The sequence below is a fragment of the Cibotium barometz genome, chromosome 17 (genome assembly GCF_041138505.1).
Source record: "Cibotium barometz isolate CiBa-2024 chromosome 17, ASM4113850v1, whole genome shotgun sequence".
NCBI classification, from domain to species: Eukaryota; Viridiplantae; Streptophyta; class Polypodiopsida; order Cyatheales; family Cibotiaceae; genus Cibotium; species Cibotium barometz.
Window position 1 is genome coordinate 57,540,666 of NC_141062.1, and position 24,017 is coordinate 57,564,682.

Sequence of the window (24,017 nt, forward strand, 5' to 3'; positions counted from 1 at the left end):
ACACCATCACTCCCAGGGGGGATTTGTTGCCATATATATAGGCAGTGATATGTGTGAACACACTTAGGACCGCCGGGGCACTTTTTCCCTCTTTAGGAGGTTTTTTTCCCCGGCTTGTATATACACCCATCATTCTAGGGCGAACTTATCTTTTGTACATTGACACAATCTAATACACTTTGTGTTGTGTGCATTCTTGCTTCTTCTTCTCCAAGCTTTGTGTGCTTTCCTGCAACCCTAATTCCAACAGAATTGTGCCTTGCTAATATCCTCACCTCCTACGATTTGAAGGTGCTCCCTAACATTTAGGAGGCTCCAATGTCTACTTGCACTTGCAACTTCCCCCACACCACTTGGCAACCGCACACGTATGTCAACAGGAAAAACAACTTGTTCATCTGCCTGCATTGGAACCCATAACTGTTCTTTTTCATCCACCGCTCATAATAAAAGCGTATGTATAACGTGGAACAAGCTTTGAGATACCAAAATGAGTCTACAATATTACACTTGAATGTGTCATTTTTATGCACCGCCTCTACAATACTCCAGTGCTCTCCAAGCAAGGCAACCACGTCATCACCTAGTACTTTCTTACACACAACCATGGTATATGTGTGTGAGAAGGTAAATTGATTGAGCATCTTAGCAGAAAGATGTAATTGGGCATACCCAACTAAGACCCATAGATCGAGAGGGCTTTGCAAACTTTAAAGACCCTTGTATATCACAAAGCATCCTTGATTTCATGACCATTACAGTCCAGGCATCTGGGAGGAGGATTGGCCATTCAATAGAAGAGAGGGGGGGGACATGTTATCATCTGTAACATACCAAAACCTGGTACCATCATGCCTTGGAACCACATAGGAGTGCCAGTAAAAGTTCTGCACTGTTTCTAACCGATATCTCCATGTAATGCATGAAATGTTCCAGTAAGACTGCATAATGGCTGCTCCTCTACCAAGTTTGAGGGAAAAATGTCTACAAACAAGAAATAAGATAACTTAGAAAGAAAGAAACTTCTGGCAATCATGAAATCACATGCTCCTTTCAAACTCATGATAGTTACAGTTGCATGGAAACTTAGTTTGTTGGCAAAGATGGATATCTCGTGCTGTGTAAGCGTGTTGTACCATGGCCACTAGTTCTCCATTGCTCGCCTTTTTGAAACCCTGTAAACGACCTTTCCCAATGAAGCTCCATCACATCTCGTCGTCAAACTCAATGGGGACCAGTTGCAGCTGGCTGTAGATAAACCCAAGAACCCTTGCAAAATGCCTCTCCCACCCAAGCACCATCGTCGTCCTTCCTATTGTGCAGTGATATCTCCTCAATTCTCATCTTTTGGTCTTCTTGGTGTGGCCATATCAACCTGAAGCTAAAGGTGAAGCTTGTTGTGCAAAAGGTTAGGATTGGGTGAATGTTCTAGAATGAGATATGTAGATTAGGGTTTTGGAGGAGCCTTGGAGAATGAAGAGATGAAAGAAGGGAAGAGATTAACGAGAGTATAGTTTGGATGTTCAAGAAGCTAAGCGGACTTGAGAATGAGATTTTGGTCTCTATAATCAAGTTTGAGATGAGGTTTTGGGGGGGGGGGGAGTCACTGTTTTCGAATAATGAGCCACAGAAATTGTGGGACCACACCTACCTACTCTAACCCCCTACTTTTTGTAGGAGACAAATGTAATTATAAGTGCCGAAAGCCTAGTCTCCCTCCCTACTGCCTAGTGTCTCTCCCTATATGCAAAGGAGACCAAATGTACACACTCCTCTATCCTTATTGGTCCGTTACTAATTACTTTCATTAGTAAAAGGCCCAAAATACGTTCAAATGTCCCCTAATGAGCAAAGAGCCGAATTCCACGCCCACTTGCAAGGAAAATCAACATACAAAAGCTATTTACATCCGCATACAATTGATTAGCTCCGAACCGTTCGGTGAGATATGTTCTTTGGTTTTATCACAACTAATCATATCACGCAAATCATCCTGGTCATTGAATAGTACATTATTGTGCATGGGGAGATGAACTTGTAACCTTTGTATATCAAGATTTTCATTACGCAAATCATATTGATATATGCGCTAGCATGTCTCTAAGATAAGAGTTGTAATCCTTAATTAGTATTTGTGTGTGGTTAAGTCGCACTATATTAAGTATGATGAGTAAATAATGAAATAATATATTTGCTGTCATGTGCAATTTAGTAAGTTTATAAAAACACAAGATTAGAAAAATTAATTTAAGTAAACCTTGATGTATGTGTGTATTTCGTACTAAGTTTTGAGATGCGTATATGGTAGGAATAATAAGTAAAAATCTACTTGTATGTGGTTATTTGGTTTACTCATTTGTGAGTAATTAATTAGATAAATTTTTAAGGGACAAGAGAAGGGGAAAAAAAGGGACCATCAAGGTATGATTGGAATGGCTAGTATTTGTGTGTGGTTATTGTTCTTCACACATTCCGTGCATCTAAAATCCCTGCCTCCATAGAGCCTATAAGCATTTCACATCATGTATAGCTATGGGTCCCAATGATGTAACGAAAGCAAGCCTTGTATATATGAGTAGAGAGATAGGCAATGGGCACCCACTTAACTTGGGTGGTCAGGCAAAGCTTTTATGTATATATACAACTTTTTGTTTTATCACAACTAATCATATCACGCAAATCACCCTGGTCATTGAATAGTACATTATTGTGCATGGGGAGATGAACTTGTAACCTTTGTATATCAAGATTTTCATTACACAAATCATATTGATATATGCGCTAGCATGCCTCTAAGATAAGAGTTGTAATCCTTAATTAGTATTTGTGTGTGGTTAAGTCGCACTATATTAAGTATGATGAGTAAATAATGAAATAATATATTTGCTGTCATGTGCAATTTAGTAAGTTTATAAAAACACAAGATTAGAAAAATTAATTTAAGTAAACCTTGATGTATGTGTGTATTTCGTACTAAGTTTTGAGATGCGTATATGGTAGGAATAATAAGTAAAAATCTACTTGTATGTGGTTATTTGGTTTACTCATTTGTGAGTAATTAATTAGATAAATTTTTAAGGGACAAGAGAAGGGGAAAAAAAGGGACCATCAAGGTATGATTGGAATGGCTAGTATTTGTGTGTGGTTATTGTTCTTCACACATTCCGTGCATCTAAAATCCCTGCCTCCATAGAGCCTATGAGCATTTCACATCATGTATAGCTATGGGTCCCAATGATGTAATGAAAGCAAGCCTTGTATATATGAGTAGAGAGATAGGCAATGGGCACCCACTTAACTTGGGTGGTCAGGCAAAGCTTTTATGTATATATACAACTTTTGATAATGTGAACGGGGAGAATCTATCATTTCTCAAGTCTATAAAGCTTTCTTCTTCTCTCACACTCTTACATTCTTGCTTGCTTGATTGTAATGTCCATGCTCTTACCTTGCTTACTTGATTGTAGTGTTCATGCTTGTGTGTGGTTGGAGTGTGTGGAGTGTGCATGCTTGCTAGCTTGAGTGAGAGTGTGATTGATCTAGAGTGAGGAGGGTGGTTCAAGCTTTCTAGCTTAACCATTGCCCTTTGGAATGATTCCTTCCTTAGAGGAAGAGCTTAAACAAGAGTTGATACTCTTTTTCCTTTCCCATTAGGACTTCTACGATCCACGATAAGAGGTTTAACCACTATCACTGTGATTCCTTATTATAAGAGGGCATGAAGGTTGTTGACATAAACAAATGGTGCTACTGTCAAGGATCGAATGGGGATCGAACTAGTCTTGGATAAGGGAAGGAAGTAGAGCTACCATCTTGTAAAAAATCTTATATTTTTCTCACTTTATCTTGCTCTTGGATACAAATCGCCGGTTGAATGTTAGGAAAATGTGTTCTAGAGTAGGATATTAAGTTGATTTGAGTGATTTGTGTGTTTGCGAGTGAATTTGTGCGACTAGAGTAGGATTTCTTTCTAACCTTGATCCTTTTTGTGTGTTTTTCTTTGTTGATTAACTAGATCTATTCTTTATCTCACAAGAGTGATGGAACAAAGAGCAAGATCTTTTGGGTGTGATTAAAGTAGGTAATCTTTCCACTTGGTTGATTGCATGAGCATTAGCCTTATATTAATTAAGAAATTAGTATACATTAGTATTTTTTACGTTTTAAACCAAGATTAGCTTCATCATTAGGGGACATTTGAGCATAAAAAGGGCCCTATAAGAATCCCTAATTTTAAGGAATTAAGACTGATTTTGCTGTGGCATAAGAAGCCACAGCTCATAAAGAAGCGTACTTTCTTGCTAAAAGCAGGGGATCTCTCTAGGCTCCCCCCCCTCTAGGCTCTAGTTTCCCTCTCTAGGATTTTCGTATCTCTTTCCCTTTCCACATCATCAATCTCGTCCATTAGTGGGGCCCAAAAATAGGAAAAATCCCTTTACTTTTAATTCTACCCTTTCAATCTTATTTACTGCACTTTAATGCCGTATTTGAAATTCCTACCAAATTCCACATCAACCTCAAAAATCGTTTTCATTCATTCTCCCAACTTTCCACGCCTGCAATATGATTCTCTCTCTTTCTCCCATTCCTGCAGTATCTGAGCCATCTGTTTGAGTCTCTCCCAAGCTCTCCTTTTCCATGTGAAGATATTTTCTCTCTCTCTCTCTCTCTCTCTCTCTCTCTCTCTCTCTCTCTCTCTTTAGAGCTACCATCTTAGAGTTACTATTTCATACATACATATTCATAGACCCCCCCAATTCTTGTTGTAATGGCACTCTGAGAAGTAACAAACACCACAGATAATCCATCACGAGTGAGGAAGGTAAACTTGCATGTTCGCATTTTGAATGAATATGCACCTATCAAAAAAGAACGTCTTAATGCACAGGACAAGCGAGAAAGAAGACAACAAGGCCGGAGTAATGTGGATCTTTGAGTTGATGGATATTTATATCCCAATGATCCTTCTACGAGACCTGCTCTCCACCTTTCACAGATCTACGTCTGCACACTAGGGTGGGCTTATTTACCACACTAGCCTGGGCCCTCAGAACTAGGCAGCATCATAACCTCTCGCCTCAATCGGCGAACCTTATTCTTCCCATGGTATGAGGGATACCTTGGGCCATTCCCGGGCTTTGCTAACGACGCTGCCCAGCTACACAAGCACGGAACGGAGTTAGCGTTGAAGCCAGGAAAACTTGCACTCTTTAAAGATAACAATTTCAATGCAATTTATTAAATACAATATCACACAATTCGTAACTTCATACAATTTTATGTCATTATTTCAAAAAGGAAAAGATACACATTTATTAGCAATATATATATCAAAAACTTTTCTTTAAAATATAACCAATCTAACCTGGCCACCATTTCCTTGAGGAGCTTGAAGAGGGAGGGTTGGAGCCGCATTGGGAGCATCTTCCCTAATTTCGTTTGTTGTGTGTGCTCCTCTCAGGGCAATATTCTGACATTTTCGGGATGGGGCCATCTTAGACGTCGACTTGCAAGGCTCGCTCCTGCTACGGTCGGAACGCTTCAGTTGGATCTCAATTCTGAGATCGTTTCTTAACATATGAGCAAAAGACTATAGCGTATGAACTCTATCTAAAGGCAAAAATCCCTTATTAAAGTCTACGCAAATGGGGGGGGAAAGAGTTAAGGACACTGCCTCCTAGCAAGAGGGGGATGGAGGAAAATGAGCTTATCTGAAAAGAGGCAAATGAAGGGGTGTGAGAGGGGCGGCTGTACTGCAGCAAGCACGCTACACAGGGGCAGACGGTGGCACGGATGACGACACAACAGGGCATACGCTGCACAGAAGTGCATGCTGCCTGTGGAGCACCCCGGGGGTTTATATAGTTGAGGGGTGAGGGTACGGTTGCTGCACAAAGCAAGGACGAAAGGACGGTGTACCATCAAAGGCTATGGATCAGTGGCCTACATGGGTATAGGGAAAAGGTACGGTGTCAGTTTGTCAGGGAAAGGAGTGGTACGCATGTACCTTATCTGGTCTGGGACAGCATGGGTGTCCATGTAGGGGTGCGTGTGGACCACACAGTGGACGGCCATCCTTTGGTTCTTGGGCGACCATCGTATGGGCACCCTAGTAAGTGTGTATGGTCTAAATTTTGGGGCGGGGTACCCAAATTTGGGACGCCCGTCTCGATTTGCGTGCCAGACCGCCCCGAGAGGCAAAATTTTTTTTTGTCCGGGAGGTTCTCTTGGTCGTTGGGGTTCAGACCGTTTGTTAATCGGACGCCCGGTCGTGCATTTATTAAGGTTTAAAGGTCATCGCTTTTTAACTAAAATGACTAAAATTTACGTATAAGCTTGATCCAGTGTCCGTTTTGGATGCTGTAAAATCCTATATTAGGGTAAAATCACGCGCAGATTCCAAATTTGGACTCAGAATTTGAAGATTCTAAGTAAAAATGACTCAAAATAGTAAAATCATTGATTTTTATACCATAAAAACTCATAAATTTATCTATTACATGGACATTTCTTTATTAGTGAAGATGGGTATGTTACATCCTTCCCCCCTTAAAGAAATCGAGATGTCCTTATCTCGTCATGAATTGGGGATAATCCCTTAAGAGTGTAGCTTCATCTTCCCAAGTTGCATCCTCTTAAGGATAATCTTTCCACTGTACTAGATGTTCTACAAGAGTTCTATTTCGGAGTTGCCTTTCCCTAGAATCTATGATGCTATTGGGCTGTAATTCAAGGACTCCTTGAGTAGGGATTACAACTTGTTGATCATCAAGAATATTCTAACATTTTCGAGATGGGGCCATCTTCGACGTCGACTTGTAGGGCTCACTGCTACGGTCAAAACGCTTCAGTCAGATCTCAATTCTGAGACTGTTTGCTCACCGTAGTATGAGCAAAAGACTATAGCATAAGAACTCTATCTAAAGGCAAAAATCCCTTATTAAAGTCTATGCAAATGGGGGGGATTGTGAGATGTCCTTAAGACCAAAAACATGGAGGAGGGCTGTGAGGGCTGCTGCTGTAAGTCTATTCACACGGGGGGGGGGGGGGGGGGGAAGAGTTAAGGACACTGCCTCCTAGCAAGAGGGGGATGGAGGAAAATGAGCTTATCTGAAAAGAGGCAAATGAAGGGGTGTGAGAGGGGCGGCTGCAAGGGGCAGCTGTATTGTAGCAAGCACGCTACATAGGGGTGGACGGCGGTACGGACGATGGCACAACAGGGCATACGCTGCACAAAAATGCGTGCTGCCTGTGGAGTACCCCGGGGGTTTATATAGCTAAGTAGGGGTGAGGGTACGGGCGTTGCGCAAAGTAAGGACGAAAGGACGGTGTACCATTAAAGGCTATGGATCAGTGGCCTGCATGGGTATAGGAGAAAGGTACGGTGTCAGTTTGTCAGGGAAGGGAGTAGTATGCATGTACCTTATCTGGTCTGGGGCAGCACGGGTGTCCACGTAGGGGTGCGTGTGGACCACAGTGGGCGGCCGTCCTTTGGTTCTTGGGCAGCCATCGTACGGGCACCATAGTTAGTGTGTACGGTCCAAATTTTGGGGCGAGGTACCCAAATTTGGGGCATCCGCCTCGATTTGCGTGCCAGACCGCCCTGGGGGACGATTTTTTTTTTGTCCGAGAGGTTCTCCTGGTCGTTGGGGTTCAGACCGTTCGTCAATCGGACGCCCGGTCGTGCATTTATTAAAGGTCGTCGCTTTTTAATTAAAATGACCAAAATTTGCATATAAGCTTGATCTGGTGTCCGTTTTGGATGCTGTAAAATCCTATATTAGGGTAAAATCGCACGCAGATTCCAATTTTGGGCTCAAAATTTGAAGATTCTCAGTAGAAATGACTCAAAATAGTAAAATCATTGATTTTTATACCATAAAAACTTATAAATTTATCTATTACATGGACATTTCTTTATTAGTGAAGATGGGTATGTTACACCTTCATCAGAGCCGCATCGAACACTGTGCTTGGAATGCAGTCATCATCAGATAAAAGGTCCATGACCTCTCCGTCTACAGACTCACTTTTTAAAACAAAAGGCTCTTGTGTGGAGCATTCTCACTCTGCAGTTTGTTCTCTGACACCAAATAAGCTTATCGCACTGTGGGAAGGGAAACACTGTGAAGGAAAATTTAATCTCTACTGCACCCTTTTGAAAGTCACCTTCCACGGTGCGATAAGGAAGTTTCTTCTCTGTCGTCCGAACAAGCTTATTATCGCACCATGAAGGAAAATTTATGTGATTTGTGATTTTTATCTAACTACATGTGCCATTTTGAAAGTCACATTCCCCACGGTGCGATAAGGAAGTTTGTTCTTTGTCCAAACTCGCTTACTCGCACCGTGGAAGGGAAAAGGGAAAATTTGTGTGATTTTTATCTCTACTGCTGAAAGTCACCTTCCACAGTGCGATAAGAAAGTTTGTTCTCTATCCGAACAACTCGCTTATCACACCGTCGAAGGGAAAAGGGAAATTTTGCGTGATTTTTATCTCTATTGCACGCTTCTAAAAGTCACCTCTCACGATGCGATGAGGAAGTTTGGTCTCTGTCCGAACATGCTTATCGCCACTCTGGATGGGGAATTTTTTTATGATTTCTATCTTTACTGCAATGCACCCTTTTGATCAATGTCCACTTATGACAATACTCTTTTTTAATGATTTCAGTATCGTTGATGATGGCTCATACAAAACAGACAGTCAGAAAAGTTCCTTTAGTTCCCTCGGTCGAACCCAACCTTCTGCAGTTAGAGAAAGAAAATGATGAGAGGCTTGCGAAAGTACCTGGGCAACTCATTTGTAATGTATCGTTCACAATGGAAGATGATCACTAAGGTCCGTATTTCTTTCATCCATATAAGGCTCTGTATTTTCTAAAGCTTTGTATGTATTATCCTTTTTTCTAAAGCTTTTCTTCAATTTTAGGGCACTTTTGAAACCCCTTCTGCCAAACCAGGCAAAGGAGATATTCATTTGTGATCCCCTTGTGTCATTAGTCCTTTCGGACCCCAGGAGGACCACCTCAGATATTATTCCATATTTCAAAGGACTGAATCCAAGGGCGTGTTGCTTTGCGGTTCTGCCATATGTAGAGAAGTAAGCACCCACTTTATTTATTTTATGTTTTATCATTATTGTTAATATAATCTCACGTATTTATTTTATAGTTTTTATCATTATTTAGATTTGGTTTTTTCAAATGGCAGAGGGCATTGGAGTGGCTGCTGCATTATTAATTTGGTGAAGTGCCGAGTTCTATTCATGAATAGCATGGTTGGAATGTACGGAGAACGTAAATTGTAAGTACTAGTTTGTATGATTTGTACCATACCGCTTAAGTTCTTTTAATTTTGAACATTGAAATTTTGATACAGGGCATCTAAGAGAGCAGTCGCTACCATTGAAGCTCTGTATCCTCAGTTAAAAAAGAAGACATAGTACAAGTTTTTAAATCAACCCATTCCTCTTCAAAAGGATTCACGCTCCTAAGGGTGGCATGTTATACCTCTGTGTCTTACTCAAAATTGGTATTTCAAGAGCTAAGAAAGATTTGGTATAACCTACATCCCTCCCAACACCTTCCTTAGGCACTAAAGATGTGTTATTCATTTGGAATTGATGCAAAGTTCATCCATAAAAACCCCAAGGCATTTTCATACAATACTCATTGTAAGTTGTGCACATTAATCTTTGAAATATTCCTATGACATTGGTTAGGGCAAAAGGCATAACTCTGTATACATATATACCCCATTCAGTGGAAAATGTCATCTTATGCTAGTCCTTGGGGTCTATCAACACTCGATCAACACTTGATTATAGACAAAAAAATTCCATCAAGGAAGCTACAAGCCTCCTTGTTACTGCCGACAACTCGCTCGAGCACATGCTCAACGATAGTAGATATTATTGCCACTTTACCCTTCTTAAGGTGATCCCTTACTATTACCACATTACCCTTATTTAACCAAGAGTACTTGGGTATGCTCATTGCTTTGCTAGCTTTGCTCCTTCCATAATCAAAATCGTGTGCTACCTTTGATTGTACTTCCAAGAAAATCAATCTTAGAATTTGGGGTGTGTATCTCCATCAATAAACACCTTCTTAATCAAGTGGTAGATTTGAGAGCCATAATCCCACATAGAGCCCAATGGGTACTACTTTCTCTTAGGGAGGACCATCTTGGTATCGTCAGTATCTATGTCCCCAATAGGGTGAGAGATTAGACTAAAGTGTGCAAAGGCCTTCCTTGTGTAGGTTTCTAGCACATGGGGGCACCTCAACGTGATAGAGCCTTAGGAGGGTTGTAGTAGTGGCAATATGAATGCCATAATGGTCAAAACCAATGAAGGAGATTTTTTTTGCCACAAAACCTAGACTGCATGTATATAGATAATTTGCACATATTTAATAGGCACTAGTGAGGAAGGTACCTCATCAATACCACCTTCTCTAACCATGCTTCAGTCTTGCTCCATCTTGGTGATCATTAATAGTAGGACCATGAGAAAATTGCTAGGATTCTTGACTCCCTTATTGGGGAGACCCAAAGATGAGCACTTGCATAAAGGAGATCAATGAGTCCTTCTCTTTTTGCCTTGGGGCAATTGCTATACATTTCTAGATGGTGTAATCTATAAGATAAATTATTTTCTCTAGTTAACAACCCAAGATCCACTAAAGGCCTTTTGAGACTAAGAGAGGGGACCCTACATAATATCCTTGCATCTCTCGAGCATGTGGGTGGAAATATTGATGTCCAGGTCATCTCTTGCACCACTCTTGAGGCCATAGAGACATAGGGTGTAATGGAGTGATCATAGAGCTGAGATATGGGAAAATTACCATGGATTAATACAAGATTAAGAAGATAATCTCGTACACACAAAGGGCCATGATTAAGTGAGTTAACCTCACCAAGAGGATGGAAATAGCCCCATGAACAGACTAATGTCCAAGAGAGATAATGTCCAAAGATCATAAAAGGTCATAAAAGAGTACAAATGACAATCCATTAGCCCCTTATATACTTGAGCCCATGACCATGGTCTTAGAACTAATCTAAAAGTTGTTGCTTCATTATAAACCATCCCCTCCTATAATGATTTTGTCCTCAAAATCAAAGGGTGATTGTGCAAAAATCAAACATATACAAAAGGCTATATATGGAAGCCAAAATCTCCACAAACATAGTGTCATCAATGCCAAGGATGGAAGTATGCCAAGCATGAATCACCAAAGTCGCAAAGCTCCTAGGATCAAATCAAAAAAATAATGGACTCCCATCTCGTGGAATGATGAAGCTAACCAAGAAGCCACCTAGATTAAAGGGAAATCCGATCCATGCAAACTCCAAAGAAATGGCTCTCCATCCTCTTGGATCAAATAGAAGATATAAAGAACTACTTAACGTCGATGTCAAAGCTAACTATGTATCCACTAGATCAAATGGATAGTCGTGGTGGTATGCATCACGGATCCCTCAAAAGGATATAGCAATAGCTCCTAGATTGAACAAAAAGCTTGAGTCTGAGGGAGAAAGCTCATAGACCCCTTTGAAAACAATGTGAAGCCAACATCCAAAGTATCCACCAAATGAGTTTATATCCCATAGTTTCAATGTCAAATGATCTTAGTATAAAAGAATCATCGTGTAGACCAAGCCTAAAATCTGTCACATGTGCATCTGAGTGATATGCCACATAGTCATCTACCATACATCTCAAATGAAATATCATGCACCCAAAGATAAATGTCCTAGCTCTAAAGAAATTAGGATAATGTAGACAATCATGGAAGCCATAGGAACATGACTCTAAGTCAGAATCATGCAAGATCAAATGTGAATCCTTGCCATCGTCCCATGTAGCATCACTCAAAAAATCAAAGGCATGATCCACTACATCAACATGTGTATATGCATGATCCAAACTATGCACCATATCCTCATGTGTAAAATCCCCTATTTGTATATGATGATCCAAAGTAGAAGTATGATCATCAAAATCACGATAATCATCACTGAATACCGACAAGGTATACACATGAGAGATAAGTGGCATCAACCACATCACTAATCATGTATCCTCAAGGTCATCCCCATAGGTATGATCTACCTCCATCCATGGTACTCTTATATGACCTATATCCCATGATATCCTTCAAGGTCATCCCCATAGGTATGATCTACCTCCATCCATGGTACTCTTATATGACCTATATCCCATGATAAGTCAATCTCTATCGATACTGGATCTAAAAAGGTCTCCAAATCAAAAGTAAAACACTCTGGATTCATGTGTATAAATCGACCTCTCTTGTGAGGTCTCATCTCAACAAACTCATCACTACTCTCATGCACTAGTATGCCTAGCTGATCAAATACATGAATGATCCCAACACAAATAGTGCTAGGTAAGCTATGATAATTAGGAGTAGTGATCATATGAGGACTGTCTCCAAATGTGAAATTTCTAGAGGAGTAGCCTAACACATCTAACACCAAGAACTCAGGCCTATGCTCCTCATACTCTATCATATTCTCAAGAATATGTTAAGTATCATCAATCTCATAAGCAACAATAGACTTATCACTAGCCGAATGCCTATGATCATCTAAAAGACCCTCATGATCGACTAATGCATCCCCATGATCCCTAGAAAGGTAGGAAGGCATAGGAATATCATCACTCGTAATGCTCGATGTGATGCCATGCTTGAGAACATGTCCAAATGATCTAACTCACACACATCACTATCACATACATCATCATTTGTGTGTGTATCAATATCATGAGTGAGCATGTATGACATTATGTGCACGTGCATCAATATCATCATAAGTATGTGTGTGCAATACATCATCATGTGTGTGGGTGTAACACATCATCATCATCATATCTGAATCTGTGTTAGTGTAGTCCACATCCTCATGAACATAATCACCATAATCACGATGATCCGAGAGTAAGGGATACTCAATCAAGTCACCAAAAGAAGAATCGTACCACCCGAATAATACTAAACCATCCGTGCAAAGCGGAAGCATGAAAGCGCCATGAGGGCTGGAGTAGCTTCCCTCGTAGCGAAGGTAGCTTCTGCTACTTCGGCTAAAGTTTTTTTTAAAGAGTGTTGAATGCTGCTCTACTCCCCTCGTGCTGTGTGTGCTGCCTGCTGAGACACTACTGACGGCACGTGCTTTTCTGCACCCGTCTTGCTGAAGAAGGCGTTAAAGGCATCGTCCCCACCCCAACTGTCTTGTCGCTCGGCACCTACCCATGATCAGGCTAGATGCCAAGATCTAGACAATAGAGCTCCCAGTAGGCGTTTTCGACCTGGATGCCGGCTTGGGCAATATGGATGGAAATTCACTCTCTCATGTGGCCAAAGTGAAGGAAGTAGGATGGTAGAGAGAAGATTTGGGCGAAAGCGAGATTGTTGAGGCTCGCAGCAAGCGTGCATTCTTGCCTTCACTGTATAGCTGTGCTTGACTGTTCCGTCCGTGAGATGCTGCAGCAGACGCTTGTGAGCTTCTAAATTAGAACTAAAAGACACTGCAATGAAGTTCTCAAAAGGGTTTCGTGTCTTCAAGACAATGAGGATCTTGCCGGTTCCATGTCTTCAAGACAAGTGAAAATCTAGCCAAGGTGCAGAAAGCGCTATATGATCTCCAACTCCACCATTGTGGCAGAGGTATCTGGCTGCCTTGGACAAAGATTACGAGTAAATCAGAGTAGAGACTACAGAAGTTGATGACGAAGGCAAAGAATATTAATAATCTGCAGTTTGTTAGTTCCACTCTTGTTTTGTATGCAATTCGAACGTTTTTTCTTGTTTTGTTTTGTTAGGTCTGGCAACTGCGTGTGACAGCTCATGAAGCCTTAAATTTAACTCTAGAAGATGTATTTTGCCAAGTGCTTGTGATGGCTCATGAAGCTTTTTTAACTCTAGAAGATGTACTTTGTTTTTTCAAAGAAGAAACTACGTAACAGCAACATTAGAGTAGGGGCAATGGTGAAGGGCACAATAACCACAACAACATTGTGATACACTTTTCTTTATGTGTCCCAAGGCTTAAATTCACACCTTCCCAAGCATTTGTAGCCAAGAGGTAAGAAGATGACTCCTTATCTGGTTGGCCGAAGCTGAACTCAGGAGTGCTTTCTAGCATCTCCACTAAATGCGAGTAATAGTCGTCATTAAAGCTTGCTTATCAACACCAAGCTTATCTAGAGCAGCTATATCATTGAGACGGAGTCCATTCATGTGTTGCAAGTTTCGTCAATTCAATGTTTGATGCTTTTACTTTATATATTGCATTCTTAATTTAGTTTTCCTTCCAATAATGCTATTGATGCTAGTTTGCGGAATAGGAACCTTGTGGTGTATGGTGCACATTGGCTTACACCAAGTGGATTGGGTTCAATTCCCAATAAGTCTCACAATGAAATTTATTGCTAAAAGCTTGTAAATTGGTTGTATCGTGCTTTTTGCATATGTGTCTCTGTTCAGTGTTTCTTGACAAGAGATCAAACTTCATCTAAATTGATCATTGATCATATTGATTAGCATAGATCATTGTTGTAAACTCTGTCTTGGTTAAGAAATTATCATGATCATCTCAAACCACTAAGTAGTGCAAAAATCTTGCATTACTTCTAACAAGATTCAATTATCTTTCTTACTTGAGATAAATTAAGCATAAATACCATAGTTGTGTTTATCTTACATCAAACTTTGTAAGATTTCTTGATTTCTTTGTAGTTTCGACAATTTTCTCTTAAAGAAACACACTTCTTGCAAAGAAATGATCAAGATTAGGAAAGTTTGAATCAAGAATCACTCATTGTTGCTTCAAGATTTGATTTCATCAATGTCTTTGCATTTCTTTATAAATCTGCACCAAGAAACTTGTAAATGATGCTCCAACTTTGCATAGATTTACACACAACTATGAAATGCACTACTTTGCACAACATATTCTCGAATAGAGCACTCTACAATATAATTTGTTTAATATATATTAGAACTATTAATTATACTGAAATCTATATAGAATCTTCAATTTGTAACAATTCTTGATAAGAACTACACCAAAATCTAGACAACCACTTTCAATATCCTCCAAAATTGCTAAGATTCTTGAAAAACTAGGCAAATATGGAATGAAACTAAGGTTTATGAACAGATTTAATGAAAAGAAGTACTAATCAAGGAGATTTAGCAAGAAAAGTCCAAGAAAAGCACTCTAAAAATGGTTGAAAATCATAATTCAAAACTTAAGAAAATTAAGATTCTCTCAAATCTTTGCAATGACCTAATCTAAAAGTTGTTGCTTCATTACATAGAGAGTGAAGTATTATCATCACATATGGGTGTTCTTTTGGGCCAAGGGACTTCTTTGCTTTGATGGGTTTATACCACCACAGAGACAAGATTAATTGTGTTCACAGGCCAAATGGGATAGTGGCATCGGGTCCATGCAATCGCATTAACTTCAAAAACCATCTACTTTCATCTAACCCACTCTTAGCATTCTAGGATGACACTAAGAGTTTAGTAGCATATCATCTCACTCAACATATAGAGATCATTGGACTCGCCTTCTCTATGGGTGAGCTCGAGAAGTCTCTTTAGGTTCTCCTTTGCCAAAAGTGCATATGCAAGGATGGGCTCTAGTGTCACTAGGACCTTATGACGGTTGACTTTTAGCGAGTCCCCAATGAGGTCATGCAAATAGAGAGGCTTGTCAAGAGCCTCATCTACTTGATATCCCCAAAGAGAAGGGTGACAGATGCGAGTTGTGATCTTAGGGGGTTCACCTCAAAAAATGTTAGTATACCACGTGAGTTCAGCAGGAGGGGTTTTTTACTAGATACATTGAGAAAAATTAACAGAATTACATTAACAGGAGGGGTTCTTTAATTCAACTTTAGAAAAAAATCTGTTAGTTCATAAGTAAAGAGGGGTTGTTTTATTGGGAAAAAATTTTTAGTTAAGGGGTTTTGTAAATACCTCTTGAACATACGTGATACCAAGGGTTTTCTAGTAGAGCACCCCCGAAGTTGCGATATTGGCACCCCATTAGTCTCATCTACTTGCTCCCCAAAGAGGGGGGTGATAGACTTGAGGTATGATAGTGGCACTCAATTAGCCTCCTTGGTAGTGTGCATACAAATTCCTCACCAAAGTGATCAACCATGAGCACCTAGACATAGAGACAAGATCCCAGATAACACTTACTTTTTGGAAGGTAATTTTTTTGGTGCGAAGGTTTAACACAAAGATCTAGTGGATCTTCTCCTAGAAGGCCTACGATCAAGTTGATTGAGCCCTCTTGACATTGGGCCTTCTTGAGAAGTTGAATTTCATTAAGATGAGTATTAAGAACTTAATGCATCTGATTGCACATGGTTTGTTTATAAGATAAAAGCTTGATGCCAACAAAAAGAAGCTTAATGGCTAAAACGTATTTCTTTATCGTACATACCATGGCCAAAGCTTTTCGTTTAGTGGTGGTATAATTTATCTCAACATCATTGAGTGGCTAACTAGCAAAACTCGAGGGAGGGGGGTCCAAGTTATACTCCTTGAGTGTTATGCCAAGACACATCCATAGCACATAGACCAAGGTATCAATGTGGACATTGGATAACAATATCCCATCTTGGTGATCCTAGAAATGAAACATAAATTGCTAATGACCACTTTGGGCAAAACCCATTTTATATGTTTGATCGATTTCATAATTGAATCCTACATCAATGAGCTTCTAGAGATTACCCTTAAGGATTTGAGAAATTGGGTATTTTTAGTATACAATCATTGTTTAAATGGCATGGCACCATCTATGCATGTTTTACCACTTTATGTGGAATATCCTTCATGTCTAAGTACTTTCATGTAAAGAAATCTATGAATTCTTTTAGCAAGGCAATTAAGTCATTCACTTCATCAAGGTTGAGGTCTTTAGCAATGTATATTGGCTTAGAATATTCTCTTAGCCCATCAAGGTTAACTATTTTTACCTCCACGAAACAATGATCATAAGATCTATGTGGCTTACCATCCACAGTTCTGAATTCTTTTAGCAACGCAATTAGGTTACTCACTTCATCAAGGTTGAGGTCTTTAGCAATGTACATTGGCTTAGAATCTTCTCTTGGTTCAACAAGAGAAGATTAACTTTTGGCCTAGAATCTTCTCTTGATTAACTATTTTGACCTCCACGAAACCATCATAAAATCTATTTAGCATCTGCACTTCTTTTGGCTTTTTCAAAGTGAATCAACCAAGCTCCTTGCCTTTGGCTTTAGGAGGATTCCCTTCTATCATGCCTATGCACTTTCGTGCAAATTAATCTCTAAATTAGTTCTTTTGGCAAGGCAACTAGGTCATTCACTTCATTAGGATTGAGGTCTTTAGCAATGTATACTGGCTTAGAATCTTATCTTGGTCCAACATGATTAACTATCATCTAGCATCAGCTTTGGGACAATTTTCAACCTCGAAAGATTATCCTATTTCTTTGGTTGCTTGTACAACACAACCTCACCATGGGCACATGGTTGGTATGCAATCTAGTTGTTGTGGTACCCTCATGTAGTCGTTGAAGCACTACCTTTGGGACCATCGATAGTACATGAGGTTTGGTGAAGGATTCTTCAATCGTTCACTTTTACCTAGTGCTCTCTACTTCGTGTCAAGGGGTGCAATTGCCAAGGTCACAAAGGTGGATGCAGTTCTACTTCAGAAGTCAAGGAGAATGACACAAGTCTCCTCCTTTAACTCACAAAAAGGATCACACAAGTCTCCCCTCCTCACACACTTTCGAATCTCAACCATTCATGCTTTCTCAATACCAATCCTCCTCGAGTGAACCCGAGAGGCTTGTGTGTGCCTAGGTTGGAACCTCATTAGTAGCATAGCCACTTGGCCCATCTGTTATGCCTGATGCAAGGAGGTCATTGATGGACGTGTCACCTCTTACCAATGGAATCTGCTTCATTTGGATGCACATCATCCACACCCTCCATATGCAGTTAGAGGTGTCTCACAAGTGACTCAAATTGAATGTAGCAACACCACTCAGCCTTCTTGCGCATGTGGAGTTTGGGCCGCTTTCTTTTTTTTGGGGGGGGGGGAGGGGGGGGGGGTGAAGTGTGATGGATAAGTCTGGCAATATAGGCCCCAATATGAATTCCCCCCCCCCCCCCCCCCCCCCCCAATTATAGCCTTCGTAGAGGGAGCACCCTCTCCTTGGGTTTTGGACTCTAGACCTCAGATGAGGATTTATTGTACTTTGTTTTCCTCTTGGAGGGATGTACTTTTCACTACAAAGATGTTTTCTCTTGACTAATGAAGGATAGTTTCTTGGGGAAAAAAAGGGAAATAAATAGTTCAAATAACATATAAAGGACTTTTTAGCTCATGAAGATATCCATTCAAGAGAATTAAAACTAGATTTACCTTTAGTGTTTTTCCTTTGCTGTATCTTGTGCATCACATGGTGTTATAGAGAGAGAGGAGAGAGAGGAGAGAGAGAGAGAGAGAGAGACCAGACGAGACAAGAGAGAGATGATGATTGCCTGATTCCAGCAACCTTTACAAAATGGACATGCCCAAGCCAACGTTCGTTGGTACAACTTGTTGATGGAAAAAAACAAGGAGCGCATCATCCCAGAAAGAAGAGTGAAAGAGAGACAGATTATAGAGCACTGGTTGCTCTGCAATTTTGAATGGGCAGCTCCAGCTCCAGCGTGCAGCTATATTTGTCATGATAGCCTGTGCTGCAGCTGCTTCTTCCTCAGACCATTGAAAAAACCACGGCGCTGGCATTGGCAGTCTTTGGATGGCCTCGCCGTATCAAGATGCCGCACAAAACACAGCTGCAAATACGGACCGAAAGACTCACACTTATAACCAACCAAGACAGCACCTACTTCTCCCTAATTTTTCTAATTAGGCGAGGTCCAGAAATTAATGGATAACCACACAATTCCTCAGCCGCGGATATCCATTGAACGCTCCAAACATTACCTCGTCAAACTCTTCAACTCCTAGCTGATGCAGGCCAAGATGCTCTTCAAGCAGCTTCTGGTCTCTGAAGGTTAGGCAGAAGTGTCCCCAAACATGAGGCCTGGACGGAGTACGGACACATATGAAGGCAGGTGTTGATTAGATAATAATACGAGAACTAGACAAAGAAAGCAAACACATTAATTATATTATACCAAGAAATTTGGCTTCCACGTCCAGCCTCAAACTGCTTCTCTATTGCTGCTTTCAATTCCAAGATTGTGGCTTTCTTTGGCACTTCAACATCTGCAATGAGGAGGAGGTTAGGATGATTAGCGAGAATTATAAAAACATGCAGCAAAAAAGTAATATACTGGTTAACGCAACATAATTAAGCATAATAAGTGGCCCAAACAGAACATGCACAAAGTGTACTAAATATATTTTAGCAAAATACGAATTGCACTTCCCGTTGCCCTTGTTTTTATTTTTAACAATACAACCTCAGGAAGACAAAGCATACAAACTAATACCCATTACGGAGCATGCATAAGCTTGAGCAGCATAAAGTAGTATGCATGAGCGAGCCACACACACTAATCCGCAAATAAGCCACGTCACGTTAGAGGATCGATCGAGATCACGTTTGACCAAGCAATCGAATTTTCCCACAATGACTAATTGATATGCAATGCATTAAGGACAAACAAGGCAGACAGAAATTACGAAAAGTAGTATGGTCCATCCGCCGAATGAGAAGCTTCATACTAGCCTCAAGCTGTACAGTAACCAATTTCCATGGAAATGGTTCTTCATTGCCATTTTCAAGGGTTCCCGTGAGAAGAAACGTGCGATCAGAATCCCCTTCTGACACCATGCCATTATCTTGCACCTTTGCAGCTCTCATGTCACCCCGCCCTGAAAGAAAGCTTGCAAAATGCATGGTAGCGGGGAGAAGCACACCTAAGTCCACAAGCCCCGATTCGTGATGCACCTACCGGGGGGCCGCACCAAAATCTTGAGGCCCCAAGGCGGAGAGAGAGAGAGAGAGAGAGAGAGAGAGAGAGAGAGAGGGGCAATTGTCCTACCTCTCGTAAGCTTCCAAGTTCCTAAAGCATCATCCATCACTTACATGAAGAGTCGCTCCCGGGGCATCATGCGGAAAAGTAAAGTGAGCATCAATCAATTCCTGCGACGCAAGAGACCCTTGTAAAACAGCGTGAATCCACGTCACAATGTTGAGAGCCCTGCAGAAGGCCATGTAGGTTGTGGGTGATGAATAAAAAGGCCTTTTAGCCGATTTGCTCGCATTGAAGAAGGCGCCCACAAGTGAGTGATCATTTCCCAGACCTGTTATACCAACTTCCAAGTGTCATTAAGCGAATTATATGCATTTGGCCCGTCACGAGCTATGAAGGATGATCAAATTTTGCCTTTACTCTCTTCACACCAAAACCCTCGAGCCTCCACAACGCAGCATCATATCTCATTCCTCTCTCCGGATAGGTAGGATTTGCAACAACTTGGAAACTCCTATTTTGGCAAATTTCGGGGAAACAAGGCCTACTAAAAAAATTAGATAGGATATACTTGGGAATGAGCAAGAGAGGGAGGCAGGGAGGGAGTGAGGGGGCGGGGAGGGGGAGGGGGGTGTTGTCTCACAACGTTTGGCTTAAAAAACACTCGGAAGTGCCTATCAAAAAAGAGAGTACTTCTAGGGCTATATGTAAAATAAAAAGAGTTAGTTGTGATGTTGTAGTTAATATCTTGTATGGCTTCTTTAACTCTCATTGGTGGATGTGCTCTCCGTGAAGTTGTTTTAGCCATATCGCTGATTACTTCCTGTACATTTCTTTTCTCATAAAAGGTTTATATACGTCCTTAAAATGAAGTGTCACCATGGATAGATGGCTTAAATATGAGGATGGGCAAATTTCGTAAGGGTGTCATTGTGGTCAAATCTTTGCACCAAATCGAGCATTCTTTTATCATTGATGTGTCCTCACATTAATAGTGGAATCAAGGGGCATAATCTCAACTTGTTAGTAATCTAAAGCCGGTTAGAGATTATGATTTGAAGTGGGTGCAAAGTTGATTGGAAACTCCCTGTGTTTTCACCCATAGACATTTGAGCATTTTCTCCTTAGATTGATATAAGATTATAATAATTTTCTAAGACCCATGCTCAAAAGTGGTGGGGGAAAACCATTTTCTCCTCAGATTGATATAAGCTTGTGATAATTTTCTAAGATCCATGCTCAAAGGTGGTGGGAAAAAACCATTTTTATGCTTGCAACAAATATTGCTTTAGGTTAAGCATGGGTGTGCATTGAGGCTATAGATATTAGAAGATATCCATAGCGTGTGTGACGTGTGCAATCATAGAGAGAGAGAGAGAGAGAGAGATAATCGTGGTGTTGTGTGTATGTGGGAAAGCACCCTAGAGGTGCAAGATATTGTGGTGAGATAGGAATGCCACATGTAATATTATATGGTGAGTTGAGTGTTGTGTGGGTAAAGAAGAAGAAGTTTTTCAGCCTCTCACCTTGTGTGTTCTCTTTTAGGGTTTTGTGAGTGTGTGTGTGCTTGCAAGAGCTCAAGCTCTCTTCTTTCCTGCATCTTTACATGGTATCTGAGCTTGGCTGGGCTCTTGGTCATGGTGATTATTTATGTATAGTTTTTCTTGGTTATGAGTTCTTTGATTAAGCATTATCTTAGTTATTATGAAAAAAAAATTATGCACACTTATATTATCATTTGGATTTGCATATTTGAGAGGAGATTTACAACAAGGAGGCTGCATAGAAGCTGCCCAAGAGTTGCAAATGGGATTTTTGCAACATGGAAAGCCTGCTCATCATCATGGAGGCTGAAATTGAAGATTTCAGCAAGTATGAAGACTATGGAGTCTTCGGTGTCAACAAGGAAGCTACCAAGAAGTTTGTGGAGGTAATTTGTGAAGTTTTGTCTCAATGTTTTTGGTTAATTGAGCATGGAAGAATGCTCTATGAAGGGTTACTTAGTGATGAGATATGTGGATCCCATGGATCTTTGCATTTGGCAAAGAGGTTGAAGGTGCACATGCTTGTTCAAGTGGTGGACATGTGATTGTGGGCTGATTTGTAATCCATGTTGGAGCTTGTCATCACAAGGAAATGGCATGGCTCATAGTTTGCTCAATGAAGGAGAGCAAAGAAGGGGATGGAAACCTTGGCACTTTCCACATGCTGTGCACCTTGGTTTCATGGTAATGAAACCTTAAAAAAAGAAGAACCCTTGAAGATTTGCATGCTAGGAAGTGGCATGCACATGGGAAGCTCACTTGGGAGCTCATTAACAAGCAAAAAAACTTAGTAGCAACAAATAAGGCAGCTTGCAAATTTAGCTGCATGAAGATGGCAGCTTGTGAATTGAAATTGCAATGGAACCTTAGCACAACAAAGAAGAAGCAAAAATCGAAAGGAAAACTAGGCAGATTTGGCAGATGCATGAAGGTAGCCTTGTGATAGAGCATAGCAGTGAAGGAAAGAAGAGCTGCACAAGATTAGAGATGCAGTAAGAGAAGAACTGCATCAGCGTGCAGATAGCTGTAGAATTACTCAAAAAGAGGAGGAAAGGCAACTACTATGGTGACCTCGGGTGACATGTTTAAGGCTCACAATGAGCTTTGGCTATAACATGGAAAACCTCTACTGTAAGCGAGCATCAGGCAAGCAGCAAATAGTTGGCAACAACTGAGGTGGAGAAGATAAGCTCAAAGATGCTTCGGAGAAGCTGTAAGAAGCAGCGCAAGAACTAGTAGGAAACAACATCATCATCGCCTAGAGAAGAGTCGAGAGAAGTACAGCAAAAAAATTGTAGCTGACTACGAGGCCCTCTAACAAATGAGGACAAGTATACGCACAAAGACCTGGAGCATATGGACATCGGAAGCATCCACACAGGCGACGAGCTGAATGGTGGTGATGACTTTAGCGCAATCTCCAATTGTATGTGGTGCACGTGAAAATCTTAGAGATAAGGTTTTGAACCTTAGTGATAAAAGAATTGGTGTAAAGAATCCTCAATAAAAGGCCATTCACATGCATTTGATATAAATATGTGTGGTGAATTACATCTATGATTAGTGGAGGCATACTTGGACATATGAAGGTGTTCATAAAGAAGTGTATGCATGATTGAGATCTTCTTCAACTTTCTTTGGCCAAGGCAAGCTCGAGACATAATTACGAAATACAATGTCCATGATGAAGCATATGAAGGTCGTGTGGGAGTTAGTTTTTGGTGGTTATTGCATTCTATTACTCTCTCACCCAGATTTTATGAGGGTCCGCTGCCCGGCTATGGCCTAAAGGAATTGTATTTGTTTCACCCATGTATATAAGGGCAACCGTGCTCGAGTCTGCATGCTCAAAACAAGAAATTTTTTGTATTCACCCATTGGTATGAGGGTTGCCCTGCTCGAGCTCACCTAGAAGCTCGAAATGGTTGTTGCATGATGTGTGCATGAGCGATGCACGTGTGAAGTGCATGCGCATGGGTTGGTTCCCACCCGAACTTCCATGTTCAAATCAGACTCAGTGGTTCTGCTGTGAGTGAGTCAGCTCAAAATGGACTTGGTGTCTAAGATGGTAGACACGCGCACACATGTTTGGTTGATGGACACTCCAATGTATCATTAAAGGTAAGTGTTGAGAGGTAGCAATTGCGGTTGTGCAATGCTACATTGAGATGGGTGATGGGTGAGTTATGGAACACCTCGATTAAGAGGGGGTGTTGAGAGATGTAATCGAGTTGTGGAACACCTCGATTAAGAGGGGGTGTTGAGAGACGTAATTGTGATGTTGTGTGTATGTGAGAAAGCACCCTAGAGGTGCAAGATATTGTGGTGAGATAGGAATGCCACGTGTAATATTATATGGTGAGTTGAGTGTTGTGTGAAGAAGAAGAAGATTTTCAGCCTCTCACCTTGTGCATTCTCTTTTAGGGTTT

The 24,017-nt window shown here is 40.8% G+C and overlaps 1 protein-coding gene across 1 annotated transcript; it reads right to left on the bottom strand.

Annotated features, from left to right (window-relative positions):
• Positions 1-18,519: 18,519 nt before the first annotated feature.
• Positions 18,520-20,103, bottom strand: LOC147630221 (uncharacterized). Its single transcript, XM_086810946.1, has 4 exons — positions 19,752-20,103; positions 19,241-19,331; positions 19,047-19,146; positions 18,520-18,895 (listed from the first exon to the last, which is right to left on the bottom strand). Exons 1-4 carry the CDS (start codon positions 19,966-19,968, stop codon positions 18,782-18,784), a joined length of 522 nt encoding a protein of 173 aa, XP_086667072.1. The 5' UTR covers positions 19,969-20,103; the 3' UTR covers positions 18,520-18,781.
• Positions 20,104-24,017: the final 3,914 nt, after the last annotated feature.

What these genes read in the sequence shown, in the direction of transcription:
- LOC147630221 (XM_086810946.1), bottom strand. Translation starts at nt 19,968, where the DNA reads ATGCATTTTGCAAGCTTTCTTTCAGGGCGGGGTGACATGAGAGCTGCA. An exon ending in CGTGGAAGCCAAATTTCTTG is followed by an intron (nt 19,147 to 19,240) that starts GTATAATATAAT and finishes TACTCCGTCCAG; the next exon opens with GCCTCATGTTTGGGGACACT. An exon ending in GAGTTGAAGAGTTTGACGAG is followed by an intron (nt 18,896 to 19,046) that starts GTAATGTTTGGA and finishes CCGTATTTGCAG; the next exon opens with CTGTGTTTTGTGCGGCATCT.